Below are 16,850 nucleotides of genomic sequence, written 5' to 3'. Positions count from 1 at the left end.
CCCTTTGCATGACCAACCAAGACATGGCTGTTCCGCTAGCGCAAGACTTTCATAAACACATGTACCTCAGTAACGCTACCACAAGTTTTTGACCTGGAAATAAATTAATCATGGATTTGGCTTGCCTTTGGAGGCAAGCTCAGGGTAGCAACACCGGCTGTCCTGATAATTCCCACTTCCGAGCCAAGTCTCGCCAATCTCGCTCATCAGCTGCCCAGAATACCTGCAAGAATTGCGCGACGTCCCAGAAGTTCTTAAATCGCATTATGCAGCATATCCGACTGTATAAAGCAGAGATAATCCCTTGCCCGGCATCATTTCCGTGACTCTCCACTCCAGCAATGAAAAGCGACCATGGGAGACAGTGCAGCCACTCATCAATCGCGCCCATTGCTGCAATTTGGTCGAACAGACCATCCATCAATTCCTTCCGTTGCTCGTCGATGTGTATCTCCAGGCACCTCGCAGAGTACAGTAGAGCGGCGTAGTAGTGTATGTTCACAACACAGATAAAGTCTCGACGTCGGGAAGCAGGCTGCAAAGCGAGACGGCCCGCTGTCATGAGCGTCTCTCCTCGGGCGACCTCAAACTGTGTCCGAATATGACTAAAAGTCAACCCCAGCCGGGCTTGTCGAGCGGTTGAAGGCTCTAATTGACGGGAAAGCAACGTGACGTCGTGCAAATACCTGAGGTAAGTTGAGAATAGTATTGAGTCGTCCGCTGTGCGTGGAAGAATCACTTGCTGCATCGAAGATAGGTCAAACGATGTCGTGCAAGCAAAGATGTCGTGTACGGATAACTGATTCCTGAGGAAGTTGAGCAACAAGCTCTCACCACAGCCTGTCGTCTCGAAGGTATTCACGAGTGACCTCGCAGCTCGCCGATGAAAGTCTGCTGCCGCAGAGCCAGAGTCTGCCATTTCGTAGCATGAAAGCAAGAGCATGGCCGCCAAGACCCATTCGACGGCCCGTTCGTCCAGTTGGTTACCAAGCTCACGTCCGCTCATGACATGAGTGGTAATGTTTCTCACGTAGGCCGATATCATACCAATGGCCTCATTGCGGGCCTTTTCAGAAAAGCTATCATCCTCAAGCGAGATGGAAGCATGCTGAGAGGAGACGGCAGCCATGGCCAACCCAACGACAGGATGTATGTATGCCATTGGGGTGACATATCGTCGATAAGGATTTTCATCCGAGTCTACCCAGACCATCAAGCGTGCTATTTGCTTATCCCAGTGATCGATGAGCTTATGTAGCGTCTTCTTGCTGATCGAGTGAAACGAGGATGCGCTGGTCCAGATTTCGTTCCCAATCGTTGTAGATGAACATCCGGCATCATCGGCGATTGTCTCCTCGACTTGAGTAAGACGGCCACGAATAGCAGCGCCGCCGGCCCATCGCAGCCGTTGACCGTATCCCGGGCAGACCAAGCCCTTTTTCGTGCATTTGAGGCAGCTCGGCAATGCACGATCACACAGGATACGCCGTCTTTCGCATTTGTAGCAGCCTGACACTGTAAGTTTGTCATCTAAGCCATAATAAATCTCGGTAGCCATTACAGACCTTGGTTAAGGGGCGGCCGCTGTCTCTTCATCGTGTGGTGCTGGCAGACTGGCTGTTACTCGAGTTTTGTTATGATAAAGAAAGAAGGCGAGTGATAACTTAGATAGCAGGTTCAAAATTGCCCCAAAGCGGGGTCAATTGCTAACCGAAGGCGACCAAGCCTTAGCGCGCCAAGCAAAGTTAGACTTTGTCTCTCAGCCGATGCGATTGTTAGGTCCTGATGCCAATGAGCAATCGGTCTATCAGGGATTATAGCTTGAGACATTGTAATGCATAAAATTAGCATACCCACCGTCTTATACTAAAACCCCGTTAAGCTTAATACCATACCTCCTCTCACCGCCTTCCCCCGCAGCTATTAAAGTCATCGTGATATAGATTCTTAAGCTATAATAATATCGCTTTTTAATACTTAAAATAAGGCTCTTAAGATACTAGGATTACTAAGATACTTCTATATTCCTAGCTCTTACTATAAAATTTAATAATATATATAAAATTACTAATTAAAATATTTATAATACTATCTAGCTAGCTATTAAGGTTTATATTAGCTATAAGCAAGGAATTTAAAAGATAAGGGGATTATTAATATAAAAATAATATTAATAACCTAAAGAATTTAATAAGTTAATATTAATTAAAAAATTAAGAAATATATTTTCTTAAGAGATTATTAAAAGCTTATTATTAAGAAAAGTTAAAAATAAAAAAGATTTATTTATAAATTATTATTTAAAATATTTATTTTTAATTTTTAAAAAAATAATTAAATATTTAATAAGTATTAAAAATAATAATAATAAAAATTATATAAATTAAGACTTTTTAATATATTATTAAAGATATAAAATATTACTTTAAATTATATTATAAATATAAATTTAGTTTATTATTAATAAATAAAAATAATAAAAATCTTTACCTTAAGAGATATAATTTTTTAAAGAATAAAATTATTATAAATAATTTATTTATTTCTAATAATATTAACTTTAAGAAATATAATAAGATCTTCTTAGATAATAAACCCACTAAGAAGTAGATTTACCTACTTAGAAATAGCGCCTATTAGTAAGGAAGAGCGCGAGGCAGGGCAGCGTAGATAGAAATAATAGAGGAAGTAGTAGCTACTTATAATGCAATAGAGGAAGAAATAATAGATAAAGCTAAAGCTAAGAAATAAGCGGCGCTAAGAGATAACTATGCCTTTCTTATATTATTATAGGATATATAAGATAGTTAGTAATCTCTCTCTATATCGCGGGATTACTCTTATAAGGTAAGAAACTTATTTAGTCGCCGCTTAGTAGTCTTATTGCCTTTATAGCCTCGCTAATGCGCTTAAAATTACTCTAGCTTTTATCTTATAAGTAATATACCGCTAAATAACCCTTTTATTAATTATTATAAGAAGAGAAAATATAATAATTATAAGAATCTTAGCGGTATGCCCTAGGGGGGAGATAAAAGAGATTTTAATATATTAAGAAACTTAAAGGACTTATAATATAGTTTTTTATACTTACCTAGTTAGCTTATAAGATATTAAAAAGGCTATTATTAACTATAAGGAGGTTATAAAGAAGAAAAAGCTCTTATTAATAATCTAAGTAATTTATTAATTTTAAGAAGATCTAAGTAATATTATAATATAAAATATATTAGGTTTAATTATTATAAAGGAGGCTTAGATTATAAGGAAAATTAAGCCTATAGCTAAGCCTTATAAGTAAGCTTATAATAATTAATAATATTAATATTAACCTATATAATTAAATTAGCTTAAAAGCTGCTTTTTATATATAAATTATAATATTTTTTAATACTTTTATACTAGTCTTAATATTTTTATTATAGCCCTTAATAATAAGCCTTATTTTTTTTTATTACTATTACTTTTACTACCCTTATATTTATAATTATAACTCCTTTTTTTTTTACTCTTTAGCTTTATTAACTTTATTATTAATATTATTAATACCCTTATGCTCTTACTACCTTTTAATATATTCTTTAAAGCTATATTAAGTCTATATCTATATTATAATATACTCTTACATATGCCTACTAGCTTAGAAAGGCATAATAGAATTAGTATAAGCTTTAGCCGCCTTTATAATATTACTCTCTTTTTCTATAAGCATTTCTTTAAGTAACTTCCTCTCCTTAGTAGGTTCTCTCCCTTTATTTAAGATAAAGTTATATATACCCGCTATAGCATATATAATAAGCTATTAACTATTAAAATTATACTTAAGAGAGCACTTATATAAGATTATAAATTTCTTCTTTTATATACTAAAAGCCTACTTAATTACTTATTATAACTTAGCATAGCTATAATTAAATATCTCTTCTTTATAGTCTAATAGTATTCCTTAGTCTTAGAAGTCTTTAAGGTAATATATATGCCCTATAAATAGCATTAAGATATTATATCTTAAAGGAAATCCTATATTAATAAGGTAAAAGCGCCCGCAAGGCAATATAAGCTTCTATAAGTCTACTTATATAAGGGCGATCTAAAGTAATATAAAGTTATAAGTTAAGCCTTCTATACCTATAAGTATATATATAAACTAGCCCTCGAGGTTAATTATAATAAGTATATTTTAAGAGACTTAGCTCTTTTTTAATTATTACCTTTCTTATTACTTAAGGGCGATAAAGATATATATATAAGTCTTATTTATTACTCTTATAGTATTATTAAACTATATAGAATTACTATCTAATTCTATATTAAAAAAGAGCTCTCTTACTATTAGCTATATTATAAAGTAATTATATAATTAAAGTAGTAATTTAATAATCTTATAAAATACCCTTAAGACTATGCTTTAGTTAATAAAGAAAATACCTATTATATTCCTCTATATAGCGCTAAAGGCAAAAATTTAAAAAATAATTAATATCTTTTACTCTAAATATATCTCTTAATTATTACTAATAATAATATTATTTTAAAGCTACTTATAAAGGGCAAAAAATATAGCCTTTAGCATATAAAATAAGTCACTAAAGACTAGCTTTAATGCCTTAAGCACCTACTTAAAATATACTCTTATGAGCTATAGGTTAGTAATTTAATATATATCTTATATAATAAGATTACTATAATCTCTTAAGCAAGGTATCTTTTTATTTTACTTATTAAAGATAATAAATAACATACATGTATAGCGAGCTGGACAGCAAGCAAACCGGACAAAAAATCCCTTAACCTATATTATCTCTATTTGATCAATTGATTCTTAACCACCCAGCATGTCACAGTCTAATAAAGAGGCTAGAATCCTTCTTGCACTTCAAGCCTATCAAAATACACCAAAACTAAGTCTTAGAGGTGCCGCAAAGCTCTACCAAGTCAAGCATTCAACACTGTTTGACCGATATAATGGCATCCAAGCCCGAGTCAATACTATTCCTAATTCACGCCGACTATCTGATCTAGAGGAACAGATCCTTATTCACTTTATTCTCGACCTAGATTCGCGAGGATTTCCCCCCCGGCTTCGTGGTGTGAAGGAAATGGCTAATCAATTACTTGCCGACCGCGACGCGCCACTAGTTAGCGCGCGTTGGGCTTTAAACTTCGTTAGGCGATACCTAGACCTTAAGACGCGTTTTTTTCGGAAGTATGACTACTAGAGAGCTAAGTGCGAAGATCTAGCTATTATCCGTAATTGGTTTATGCTTATGGCGAATATAATCGCGAAGTATGGCATCTAATTAGATAATTTCTATAATATTGATGAGACTAGCTTTATGATGGGCATAATTTAGAGCGGAATGGTCATTATAGGCATAGATAGGCGTGGAAAGCCAAAATTAGTATAGCCCGGAAACCGGGAATGGATTACGGTCATTCAGGCGATCAATGCGGATGGCCAAGCGATCGCGCCGTTCATCATCGGTGCCGGCCAATATCACCTCGCCAACTAGTACCGGGATAGTAACCTCCCGGGCGATTGGGCTATTGCAATGACCTAAAATGGCTGGACTGATAACGAGACCGGTCTCGAGTGGCTTAAGCACTTTGACCGGTGCATAGCCAAGCGATCAAATAGTCGCTATCGTCTTCTAATCCTTAATGGCCATGAAAGTCACCACTCAATCGAATTCAAGAGATATTATAAGGAGAAGAAAATCATCAGGCTTTGTATGCCACCTCATTCATCTCATATACTTTAGCCCCTTGACGTTAGGTGCTTTAGCGTGCTTAAGAACACTTACGGCCAAGAAATAAAGCATCTAATTAGATGCTCTATAACTCACGTTTCAAAGACTAAGTTCTTTCTAGCCTTCTACGCCGCATTTTAGGCCACTATAACGGAAAAGAATATTAAGTTAGCCTTCAGAGGAGCCAGGCTTATTCCTCTTGACCCGGAAAGTGTGGTCTCGAAGCTTAATGTGCAGCTACGGACTCTAACGCCGCCTAAGGAGGTAGCTAAACCGTTAACCCCTTGGGTCTCAAAGACCCCAAAGACCGTGCTTAAGGCTTAATCTCAGTTAGATTACCTCGAGAGATAAGTTATAAGGCATAAAAGTAGCTCCCTAGAGTTAATTTTAGAAGCTATATAGTCTTTTTCTAAGGGAATAAAGATAGTTATATATAAGGTTGCCTTACTTAAGGCTAGGGTTAAAGAACTTAAATAGGCAAATAAGATACTAAGCCGGCGCCGGAGGGCAAAAAGGACCCGACTATAGAAAAGAGGGGTAATAATAGTAGAGGAAGGAAGGCAAGTAATTAATTAGATAGATATAGATGCGTAGGTAGTGGCAGAATTGTCGAGAAGTAGTAATTAAGGGAGGTTAGCGCGACCGGGGGTTTAGCATTATAGTATCTGCGGCAAGCCTAGTTATAATATAAAAATATATTAGGTAGTGATTAAGATATCTAGGGAAGAGTATAGCGAGTAATTTTAATTAATTAAATAGTTTATTATATTTTTATAGTAATTTCTATCTTAAAGATTAAAAAAAGTATCTGGTTTGCTTGCTATCTAGCTCGCTATATATATATATTATCTTAAATAATCTCTTTTAATTTATATTTATAATAGTCTAGCTAAGTATATTAACAACTAGCTAAATAACTCTAATAAGTATCTTAAAGCTAAGGAAGAAAGGAAAAGAAAGTAAAAAAGGAAAAGTAAAAAGAGCCCCTTTTAGCTATTAAGCTTATATGGGTCTTAGTTGAGAGTATAAGCTAAGACCCCCATGGGCTTAGCCCGTTATAATACCCCCCTCCTCTCCTCTTCTAGGGGGAGGTTTAGATCCTATCTTACTATGCTGAGCCTCATAGCGTGCTAAAGCTACTATATTAACTATTTAATTAAGTAGTTCCTATATTAGCTTTATATAGCCTATCTATTTTACTAGGGCTTTCTATTACTTATGCACTTTCTTAACTTATAAGATCTCCTTAACTTTATATTCCTCGCTATTATCCATTAGTATAGCAAGCGGCTAATAGTTATTAGACCGCTAGGAAGGCAATAGGTTATCCGCAGCTAGCTATAAGAGGGAAATATAGAACATATTATAGATCCCTGGGGGGGTATTAAGGCGACAAGTATATGATCTAATAGTCTTAAGGATAATATATTTAGCTAAGAGCTAATTAAACTTCCTAAAGGGTTAGTCTAAATATATATAACGGAGTCATAGCTATATCTTATCTCCTAGTTTAAACTAATTAGATAGTTACTATCGGGTATTTGCGTTCTTCTCTTATTACTCTTATGCTAAGGCCATCACGGCCTATGCCTATTTAGTAGCTTCTTTTAGTCTTTAGATAATAGACTTAGCCCGAGCTACTAGCGACTTCCCATCTGGTTAGAGCCGTTCATTAATCTCGATAGGTTCTAGGTTATAGCTATGCATGAGGAAGAATAGACTTAGTCCTATAGATATTGCTAGATAGTTATTAATAGCTACTACTGCTGCAGGTAGGAGTTCGTCCTAGTTATCCTATGCATAGGTAGCGAAGATATAGATATATCTCTTAACCTCCTGATTGGCCCTCTCTATAGCTCTATCGGTCTCGGGGTGCCAGGCTATTAATAGCCTCTGTTAGATATAAAGTAGCTTACATAGCCTCTTCCATATTTAGCTTATAAATTAGGTCCCTCTATTTATTATAATTCCCCTAGGGATGCCATAGTATTAGATAAAGCATTATAATAAGGTCTTAGCAATAGCACTAATTATAATTTCCTTTATAGGTTTAAGGATAATACTCTTTAAGAGATAATCTATAATAACTATAAGGTTTATAGAACTATTTAATTAAGTAGGTAGGAGGTCTATAATAAAGTTAATAAATATCTTTAACTAGATCTAGTCTAGGATTAAGAGCGGCTTTAAGAGGCTATAGCATTTCTCTCTCTAGATAGTGCTCTAGCTATAAGTATTATAATTTTATATAAATTACTATATATCTAAGTTAAGTCCTGGCTAATAGAACTATCTACTAATAAGGGACTTTAGTATATCCTATCCTAGGTGATTAGTAAGCGCTAAATTATATATATCTTAGATAATCCTTATATAGAGCGGCTTATAGCTCGGGACCTATATCCGCTTATACTAATAGAGCTATTCTCCCTTATTAATTAAGTATTTAAATAGCATAATAGGGAGTCCTTATTATAAAAATAACTACTTTTTGCCTTATTATATAGCCTTATAAATTAGCTAGTATTAATTATATTACTATAATCCTTAGTCTTATAATTATTATAGTTAACTATTAGCAAAAAGGTTCTTAATTTATCTATCTTAGTTTATTTCTTAATCTCTAGGTTAATTTATATTACCCTTTGAAATATAGCTTATTTTTCCCTTTATAATTAGATACTTCTTATCTTTCCTTTCGCTTAGCTATAAGAGCTGCAGGTACTAGCCTTTAATCTAGTTATCCTCGTAATCCTCTAGTATATCCTGCTCTCGTTATAAGAGGGCATCTAGGATAATAGCCTCTTTGCTAGGTTAGAATTAGATTATAAAGTTAAACCGCGATAATATCTCTGCCTAATAGACCTATCTTTTATTAAGCTATTACTTTTTTATAAAGTATTAGAGGTTAAAGTAATCTATAAGGATTAGGAAAGAGGCTATGCTTTTTAATTTTATATCTTAGTATTTTAAATAGTAAATAATTATAAGTAGCTCTTTATTATAGATTAAATAGTTATATTTAATAAGTAAGTTTTTTTTTAAAAAGAAAGCTATTAGCTAAAGAACTTTATTTTCTCTTACTTATAAAAGGGTACCTCTAGTAATATATCTAGAAGAGTTAGTCTTAAGGATTATCTCTTAGTTAGGGTCTTATTAGGCTAGTATAGGTATGCTAATAAGGAGCACTTTAAGCTCCTTAAAGGCTATTTAGTAACTATTTAACTAAATAAATATAGCCTTTTTTTTTATTAGGGCTATAAGAGGTAATATAATAAAAGAAAACCTCGGGATAAACTACTAATAATAATTTATAAAGCTTAAAAACCTTTTAACTTCCTTAATTAAATAGGGCTACTTTTATAATTAGATTACCTTTATTTTCTCTAGGTTAATTTAAATTCCTTACCTAGCTTTAATAATAAATCTAAGGTATTTAATACTTATAGTCTTAAATTTATATTTATTAATATTAATTTATAGGCCTGCCTCTTATAACCTCTAGAGGACTAGCTTTACCTTCTTCCTATAATTAGCTAGGGACCTATCTAAGTAAATAAGGATATTATTAATATAGGCTAAGTAAAACTCATCTAAGTAGTCCCATAGCATATAGTTAATATATTATTAAAAGGTTACTAGGGCGCCTATAAGGCTAAATAGTATAACTAGCTATTTATAAAGGCTATATTAGGTATAAAATGCTATTTTCTACTTATCTCTCTCTTATACTTATACCTTATAAAAGGTAGTAATTATATTTAGCTTAATTAATTACTTTGCCTTAGATAGGGACCTTAAAGTCTCTTTAATAAGCGGTAATAGGTATTAGTCTTTCTTAGTAATCGCATTAAGACCTTAGTAGTCTACGTAGAACTATAAGCCGCCCCCTGGCTTTTATATAAAGAGGATAGGGGCTAAGGCAGGGGAGCTACTAATATATATAAATCCCTTATTAAGTAACTCTATTAGGGTTCTTCTAAGAATAATTAATTCCTCGCGAGATATTTTATATAAGGGGCCCTAAGGGGGCTTTTTCTCTCTTTTATTAAGCCCTTATTTTAATAGGATCTTATAATTAATACTAGGTTAATATAGTAATAATTAATTAATAAGTTTTTAATTAAATACTTTTAAGAACTTATAGTAGTGCTTAGGGAGCTTTTCCCTTAGATTTAATCTCTTTTTTAATATAAGGGCTTTTTTAATATTTAAGAGGCTTATAGAAAATACTCTTAGGCTATTATATTTTCTTTTTTATTTCTTAGTATATTAAACTAGACCTATAAAGACTATACTAATTAGGCCTAGTAAATTAAGTTATTAAAAGCTCTTAGGGTCTTACTTATTTACCTAGTAGTTATATAAGCTTATATATAATTATCTTCTTATAAGCTAAATAGTAATATCCTTTTTATTTATTTAGGTTTATCTAAGGATAATTTTATTTTCTTAGCTTATTATAATATAAAAAAAGACTTATTTCTTATAATAGCTATTAATATTTATATTTATATATATTATATACCTAATAGTACTTAGCGAGGATATATTTACTTACTTAAGTATTTATAAGATAATAAAAATACATAGCAAGCATAGCTTATAAGTAAGGGCATTAATAATTATTTTATAGCATAGATATTTATTATTAATAAGGGCTATTAAGTAATATTCTTAATTAATCCTTATATTAATATAAAAAGGTTAACTATTTATTTAATCCTCTAGCTCCTCTTACTTAGCTTAAGCCTATTAGTGCTCTTAATAGTAATTTTAGTTAGGAGCTACTTATTTTCTAATTCCTCCGCCGAGGCTACCTCGCTTAGGCTATTAGCTTTATCTTTATCACTTAGGTCTTAGTCCCTCTTCTTTCTTAGCTTACTCCCTGCAGCCCTGGTTTTACGCTTAGGCTTCCTTGCCTCTTTTAAGTCTTACTAGCTTCTTTAATATTAAGTGCAATAAGTAATAATATAGCTAACCTCGCCGCATTAGTAGCATTTCCGCCTATCTAGGAGCTTTAATTTATATCTCTTAACCTTTATGGGTTCCTAATTTATATAATTAGATGCCTCCTTTGACAGCGGTGACCTCTATCTGGGTTATTCCTAGTTAGGGCTTAGGCCTCGTCGCTGCTCCTGCTAGTTACCTAGCTTCTAGTTATAAAAGCAGAGCTCTTCTAAGTTAGCCCTAAGGCTCTATAGCGTATTAACAAAAGAGGGATATATCTTTAATAAACTAAGCTAGCCTATAAGGTAGGAATAGAGCTCTTAGTTAATTATATACTTAAGGGCATTAATTTGCACTAAGTCTGCCTAGCTAGCTCCTTTATTATCTATAAGCTCCCTCTTAAACTTAGGAAGGAAGGATATAAAGCTCTTTTTATCTCCTTATCTTATTATCTCTAGCTAGCTAAGAGCTTATTACTTAATATTTAAGTTCTTATAATAGCTAGCTAAGTATATTATAAATTTACTTAGCTTAAATTACTAGTTTAAGCCTCCTTTTTTAAAAAAGGCTATTACTATTACTTATAGTATTTTAGCTAATTTAAAGTAAATATAAGTAAATTAATCTAATAATTCGCTAAGGGTAGGGTTATTAATATATAATTTACTTTATATTTTAAGTTACTAAGCCTAGAACTTCTATTAAGTTTTATTAAATTATAGGGGGTCTAAGAGGATTAGTTTCCTCTTTATTAATAGTTATTCTAGCGAGGAGCTTTATTAAAGTTTAGGTCTAGCTATATTTAGGGGCTCTAGCGGTTATGGCATTAGAGCCGGTATTATAATCGCTGATTAGATAGCGCGAATTTAATTCCTTATCTCCTCGCGGTTAATTTCTTATTTAGCGCATAGGGCTCATAGTTCCTTTAATATTTATATTATTATTTATATTATTATCTAGAAGGCTTAGCTAGGGGAGCCCTTATCTTAGTTAAGAGCTTTTATTATAGAAGCTACTTATATTAATTATTTATATCGGTTTATCTCGTTAGGCAGGGTTAATTAATTAAATACTTATCCCTTTAGGGGATCTTCCACTAATCGCTCCGGTAGCGAGGTCTTAGGGGGGGGAACTTCTACTACTCGTGATTTATATAAGGTCTTCGCAGGGATATACTTAGCTCGACCGCCACACAGGCAGGAGCCTTCTACTACTCGTAATTAGCACGAGGTCTTCATAGAGGTATACACACAGCTCGACCGCCACACAGGCAGGAGCCTTCTGCTCTTCCGGGCTTGATTACATAGAAAGCCGAGCAGGGACTAGACTAATTAACCTAATTAATTGGTCTTCCTATTAAAGGATAGAGCTTTAGGATAATATAATGGTCTAGCTAAGTATATTAATAACTAGCTAAATAACTCTAATGAGTATCCTAAAGCTAAGGAAGAAAGGAAAAGAAAGTAAAAAAGGAGAAGCGAAAAGAGCCCCTTTTAGCTGTTGAGCTTATGTGGGTCTTGGTCGAGAGTGCAAGCCGAGACCCCCACGGGCTCAGCCCGTTACAATATTAATATTATCCTTAATTAAAAGCTTTATAAGAAACTCTTCCTCTATATACTTAGTATTACCTAGGCGCTCCTCGGCAGCATATAGGTATATCCTCGTATGCCTCCTCGTGCCCGCAGCGTTATCTAAGGACATCTCAGTATTATTAATATTATTAGATAGCGAGAAGGTATTATCTAATAGCCTATAGAGGTTAAGTTTATCTATCTTTATTAATATATATCTATAAATAGCTTTATATTAGTCTATAGTTAGCTTATATTAATCTATAGTTATTACCTTCTTGCGTTAATTAGGGAAAGTAATAAAAAGCTATTAGGATTACTTTATACGGCAAAGAAGGCAAGCTCTAGCGCTCTAGGCTAGCGTGATATATATAGCGACGTTTATTTTCCCTACGTATGTAATTTAGACAGCTTATACTCACATACATAGCGCCTATAGCTGATAATTTGAGCTAAGCGTGTCTTGGCATTCATCTAGGCGGAAATTAGATATCCCAGTCATCCTCAGATGTACGATTGGCATCAGGGCCTTAATTTCTCCTCTACTTTGCTTTCCATCTACGGGATAGACATTCCTAAATAACCATAAAGTATTTCTTATAAACTCTGCATCGGATAGCCGCTAGGTCTTTTGAGCATGGTTGCGACCCTCAGCAACGACCTTGTCAAAGTCATACTCAGACCATCGTAATTCGGGGGCGAGTCCTGCAAATTTCCATTGGCCATCAATCTTCTTGTACCAATGTTTATTGTAGCTGTGAGCATGGCCTTTCACCACAACTTTTGAAAGTGTGGTGTCCTCGTAAATCTGATGAGGCACTCGTAACTGATGATGGCCAATGATTTCCTTGTCTGAGACCCGTTGGTAACGACTCGCCCCGATCAGGTGCTGCGTCTTGAGAGTCGGGCTGCCTAGCATTGCAGGATTTGAAATCATGTTGATGTATTCTTCGGCTGCCATATTCTCCCAAACCTTGTTCAGAAATGACCTATAGTCAATCTGCAAGGGGCTGTATTAATACTGATGTGGTGAAGACAAGGTAGGGGATTGGGTGGCTGACTCGCAACTCAGGGGCGACGATCTTGCGCAATCTTGCCCAGTCTTTAGTGTCATAGCTATCAGCCCACTCGTAGAGGGCAGATTCAACGCCTTGAAAGTCTGTATTGATTGCTGTTTAGTATGGCCGAGTGCTGGTAGCTGTGTAGTGAAAAACATGCCTTCAAATGTGATTTGTTCTGACATTCTAACTTGACATGAACAAAGGCGTGGAGGCTATTTATCAAGTGCTGATAAAGCTTATGGACTGTAATATTCTCGAACCTGTATGTTTGATTGGAGGAGGAGTGTAAGAAAATACGAAATACACGTTGATGTTAGTAGGTAATAAGGTGACTGATATGGAAGACATTCAGTCGTACAATGCCGATTGTGTTTCTTCTTTTGAAACCTGCCTTACATATAGCAATGCTGTACCAGCAAGCCATAACCAGGACCGCATGACACTGCGCCTGCTGTCTCGCTATTTTGTTTGGGGTGTGGAGCCGACGATGTCAACCTGGCCTGGCCACATCCCGCTACAGTTGACTGTGCCGTCCGTGGTAGTTTACGGCTAGACATCTTAGGCCAATACGAAACCTAAATTTGGCGAGTCGATTCGTTAAGCTGTATCAGTGGAGAGACGTTTGTGTGGGATGTGGAGGAAAGATTCCGGGGAAGACATCGTTCAACTACTTAGTCCCCCACACGGGCGACAAGCGGATGACACATCCCCCTGGCTGCCAATAGTCGATTTCGAGCCTCCAACAAATCGTTGCCTTGTGGCGTCGCTGTCAGAGATCACTAGCCCCAGCAAGTGCCGGGTGCGTGGAGCCGCAACCGCCCACTTCCCGACTCAAGGGTCGCTCTTGAGTCGAAGGCCAACGCTATGTACCCTCGAATTTATAGATGTGGAGAGCTCCATATAAGGAAAGGGAACTCAGATGTTTATTAGTGTGCTATTTGATCTTGTGCACGACCAGGACGTCATTGAAAAAGAAGAGTTGACTCTAAATTACTTTAACAGGTTGACTACAACCGATATCATTACTCCACATGAAGCCGAGACGGGGACCTCGATGCGATAGGCCTTCACCTAATCCGTGAATTGTATTAACGTTGGAAGACAGGCTAGAAAGCTAGTAGTGTATTATCTCGGCACTGGGTATCGTATATCTTTTGTGCTCAAAAAACATCAAGCTAAATCACAGAGATACAAGGAAGCCAACAGCACCCATCGCGGCCGCAAAGACGGCAGTCAGACCCGCACCACGAGCAGGAGCCGCATTGCCGTTATCGCCCGACGATCCTCCAGATCCTGCGCTCGCCGTCATTGACTCCAGGATAGGCTCGAGAGGAACCGTCTTTGTCTGGTTGGCAGAAGTGAAGAAGAGAGTACCGGGAGTAGAGCAAGACTCGAGGGCATTGCCATCCCCATCGAGCTCACACTCCTCGACAATCTTCTGGGCGTCACCCTCCTTCTCAATCGCCCACTCGGCGACCTCAGTCAGATACTCGATCAGAGCATCGGACAGAGACGATGGGGCGACGAGGGTGCAGGGGTCGGTGGAGGAAGGGGCCCTGAGGGCCCATGACTGGACGTCAGGGTCTGGGGTGGGCGCGCTCTTGAGTAAAGAGATGGCAGAGCTTCTGCATTGAGCTCTGTCGGCACGGCGGAAGAGGGAGTCGAGGGACCGCTTGTTGGGGCTGACGGGGAGGATCTTGGTGTCGTAGATGTGGAGGGTCTCAACGACGTGAATGACCTCGACGTGTTGGACTTCTTCGGCGACAGCTGTAGCGGCCACGGCGGCCAGGATGGCCAGGCTCTTGATCTGCATGTTGAAAGGGGTTTATTGAGTTTATTGACAAGATATACTTCAAAAGTCTTGTCAACAAAAAAGGGTTTGTTGAGGCAGATAGAGTGAAGAGTTGGTGGAAAGGATGAATCGTCAACTGACGGGATGCAAGGCTATTTAAATATTCCTCCCAACACCCCCATTGCCATTCAGCCTGTTGGAGGATCCGTCTTGGCAGTAGGATTCCCAAGGCTTGGCCAGTTAGCCTGGTCCTTGATTGTCGAATAGCGGCCAGCGCATTTGTTCTTGGCAACGGGGCTGACTTGATCACGCGTTCCAGAATGCGAGCCCAAGCCTTGCCAAGCGGGCACCCAATGGTCGATCGATCCTGTCGTGCACAAAAGAGGTTTAAATCAACGTGACATGACATCAAGTGAAGGATTTAACGCCGTAACTAGTATGATGAAGATCCTTCACTGCCATTCTGCCTCGGTCATCAACCAGAACGGATTAGCAAAAGCCACCATCGATCGCCCGGGCGAGGTGTGGCGGAATATGGGTTGGCCATTTCGGCTATGAGGCACAGCAACAAGGATCAGGGGCTATTTAAGATTAGCGCAACAGCCTGGCAGCCGGCGACTTCCACATCCGGCAAATGATTTGTTGGTGCATAACGAATCGGCCGATTCATTTGAAAGAGGTTGCATCTGGTTGAGGCGAGGCCGTCATCAAACATCAACGCCCAACACCGCATGCCATGCCGTCGCATGAGTCACGGGGAGACTGCTGCCATTCGGCTCTCTACGCCGGCAAGTCTCCGCCTCATAATGCAACACATCATAACATCATATCCCAATGCTCACACAGTGGCCTTTTTGTTTTAAGTCTTTCTGCTGCCGGCAGTAGAGGACTCATGCCTATCTACATCATGAAAGGTTAAACCTCTCAGGGGGTGTTTAACTACCCAACTATAACAAACCTCCCTGACTATGCGGGGGTCACATCCGACAGACGGAGCTCTCATTGCGAAAAGGCCAATGCATCTTCTCGAAAATACCACACCAAGGCCATTGCCGCCCCGGGCCCAACAGCAAGGTAGGCAAGCAGAATTGCTATGGCTGCCCTTCTAGTGTTGATTCGAGCAAGGCCAACCCTTTGCAAGTCCCAAACAGCAGATACGCACCAAACATACGATGTCAAGCAGTAGCCCCAAAAATCAACACAAAAGAATCCCATCAGGCTCTCTTCGAGCTCGCCTGGAATCTCCCACCAAGATGATGGGTCCAGCCACCTTAATACTTGGTTCCGTTCCGCATCCATGGCCATCTGCACCAAGGTCTGCCAGTGTATAACAGCACCAAAACATGCAAAAAGAAGATAGATTTTCCGTAAGTACTGAACGTCAGGCAATGGCTCTCCTTGCTTGCTTGAGCCTTTGACAGCCGCGGACTGGCTCCCTATTCGAAAAACGTAAGAGAGTAAGGGTATAAGAATGGGAATGAATTGCCAGGCAACTGCAGAAGTTGCCACTTGATGCCACGGAGTGGGTGTCAGCATGAGTGGTAAGGCGTAGCCATATAAGCCAGCCAATAGCACGCCTCTGGCAGATCGAATCGGGACTTGCCGTCCGAGGGGCCACCATATGCTTTCATCATCGGGCACGAATGTGTGAATAATGCAGTACCATGGCATCACCACACCAAAGCCAATGAGTTTGAAAGCAGCGAACCAAATAACTGGCCTTCAA

General features: G+C 37.5%; 1 protein-coding gene across 1 annotated transcript; it reads right to left on the bottom strand.

The window, feature by feature from the left end:
* Nucleotides 1-14,512: 14,512 nt before the first annotated feature.
* Nucleotides 14,513-15,145, bottom strand: LRP88_07331 (uncharacterized protein; the record flags this gene model as incomplete). The annotated part of the gene is made up of 1 exon (XM_083243861.1): nt 14,513-15,145. One exon carries the CDS (start codon nt 15,143-15,145, stop codon nt 14,513-14,515), a length of 633 nt encoding a protein of 210 aa, XP_083101085.1.
* Nucleotides 15,146-16,850: the final 1,705 nt, after the last annotated feature.

The sequence above is a fragment of the Fusarium phalaenopsidis genome (genome assembly GCF_050370095.1).
Source record: "Fusarium phalaenopsidis strain FUZ10S chromosome Unknown contig_32298, whole genome shotgun sequence".
Lineage (NCBI taxonomy): Eukaryota > Fungi > Ascomycota > Sordariomycetes > Hypocreales > Nectriaceae > Fusarium > Fusarium phalaenopsidis.
Note: the sequence above shows the minus strand (reverse complement) of the source record. Positions and strands in the feature narration are given on the sequence as shown.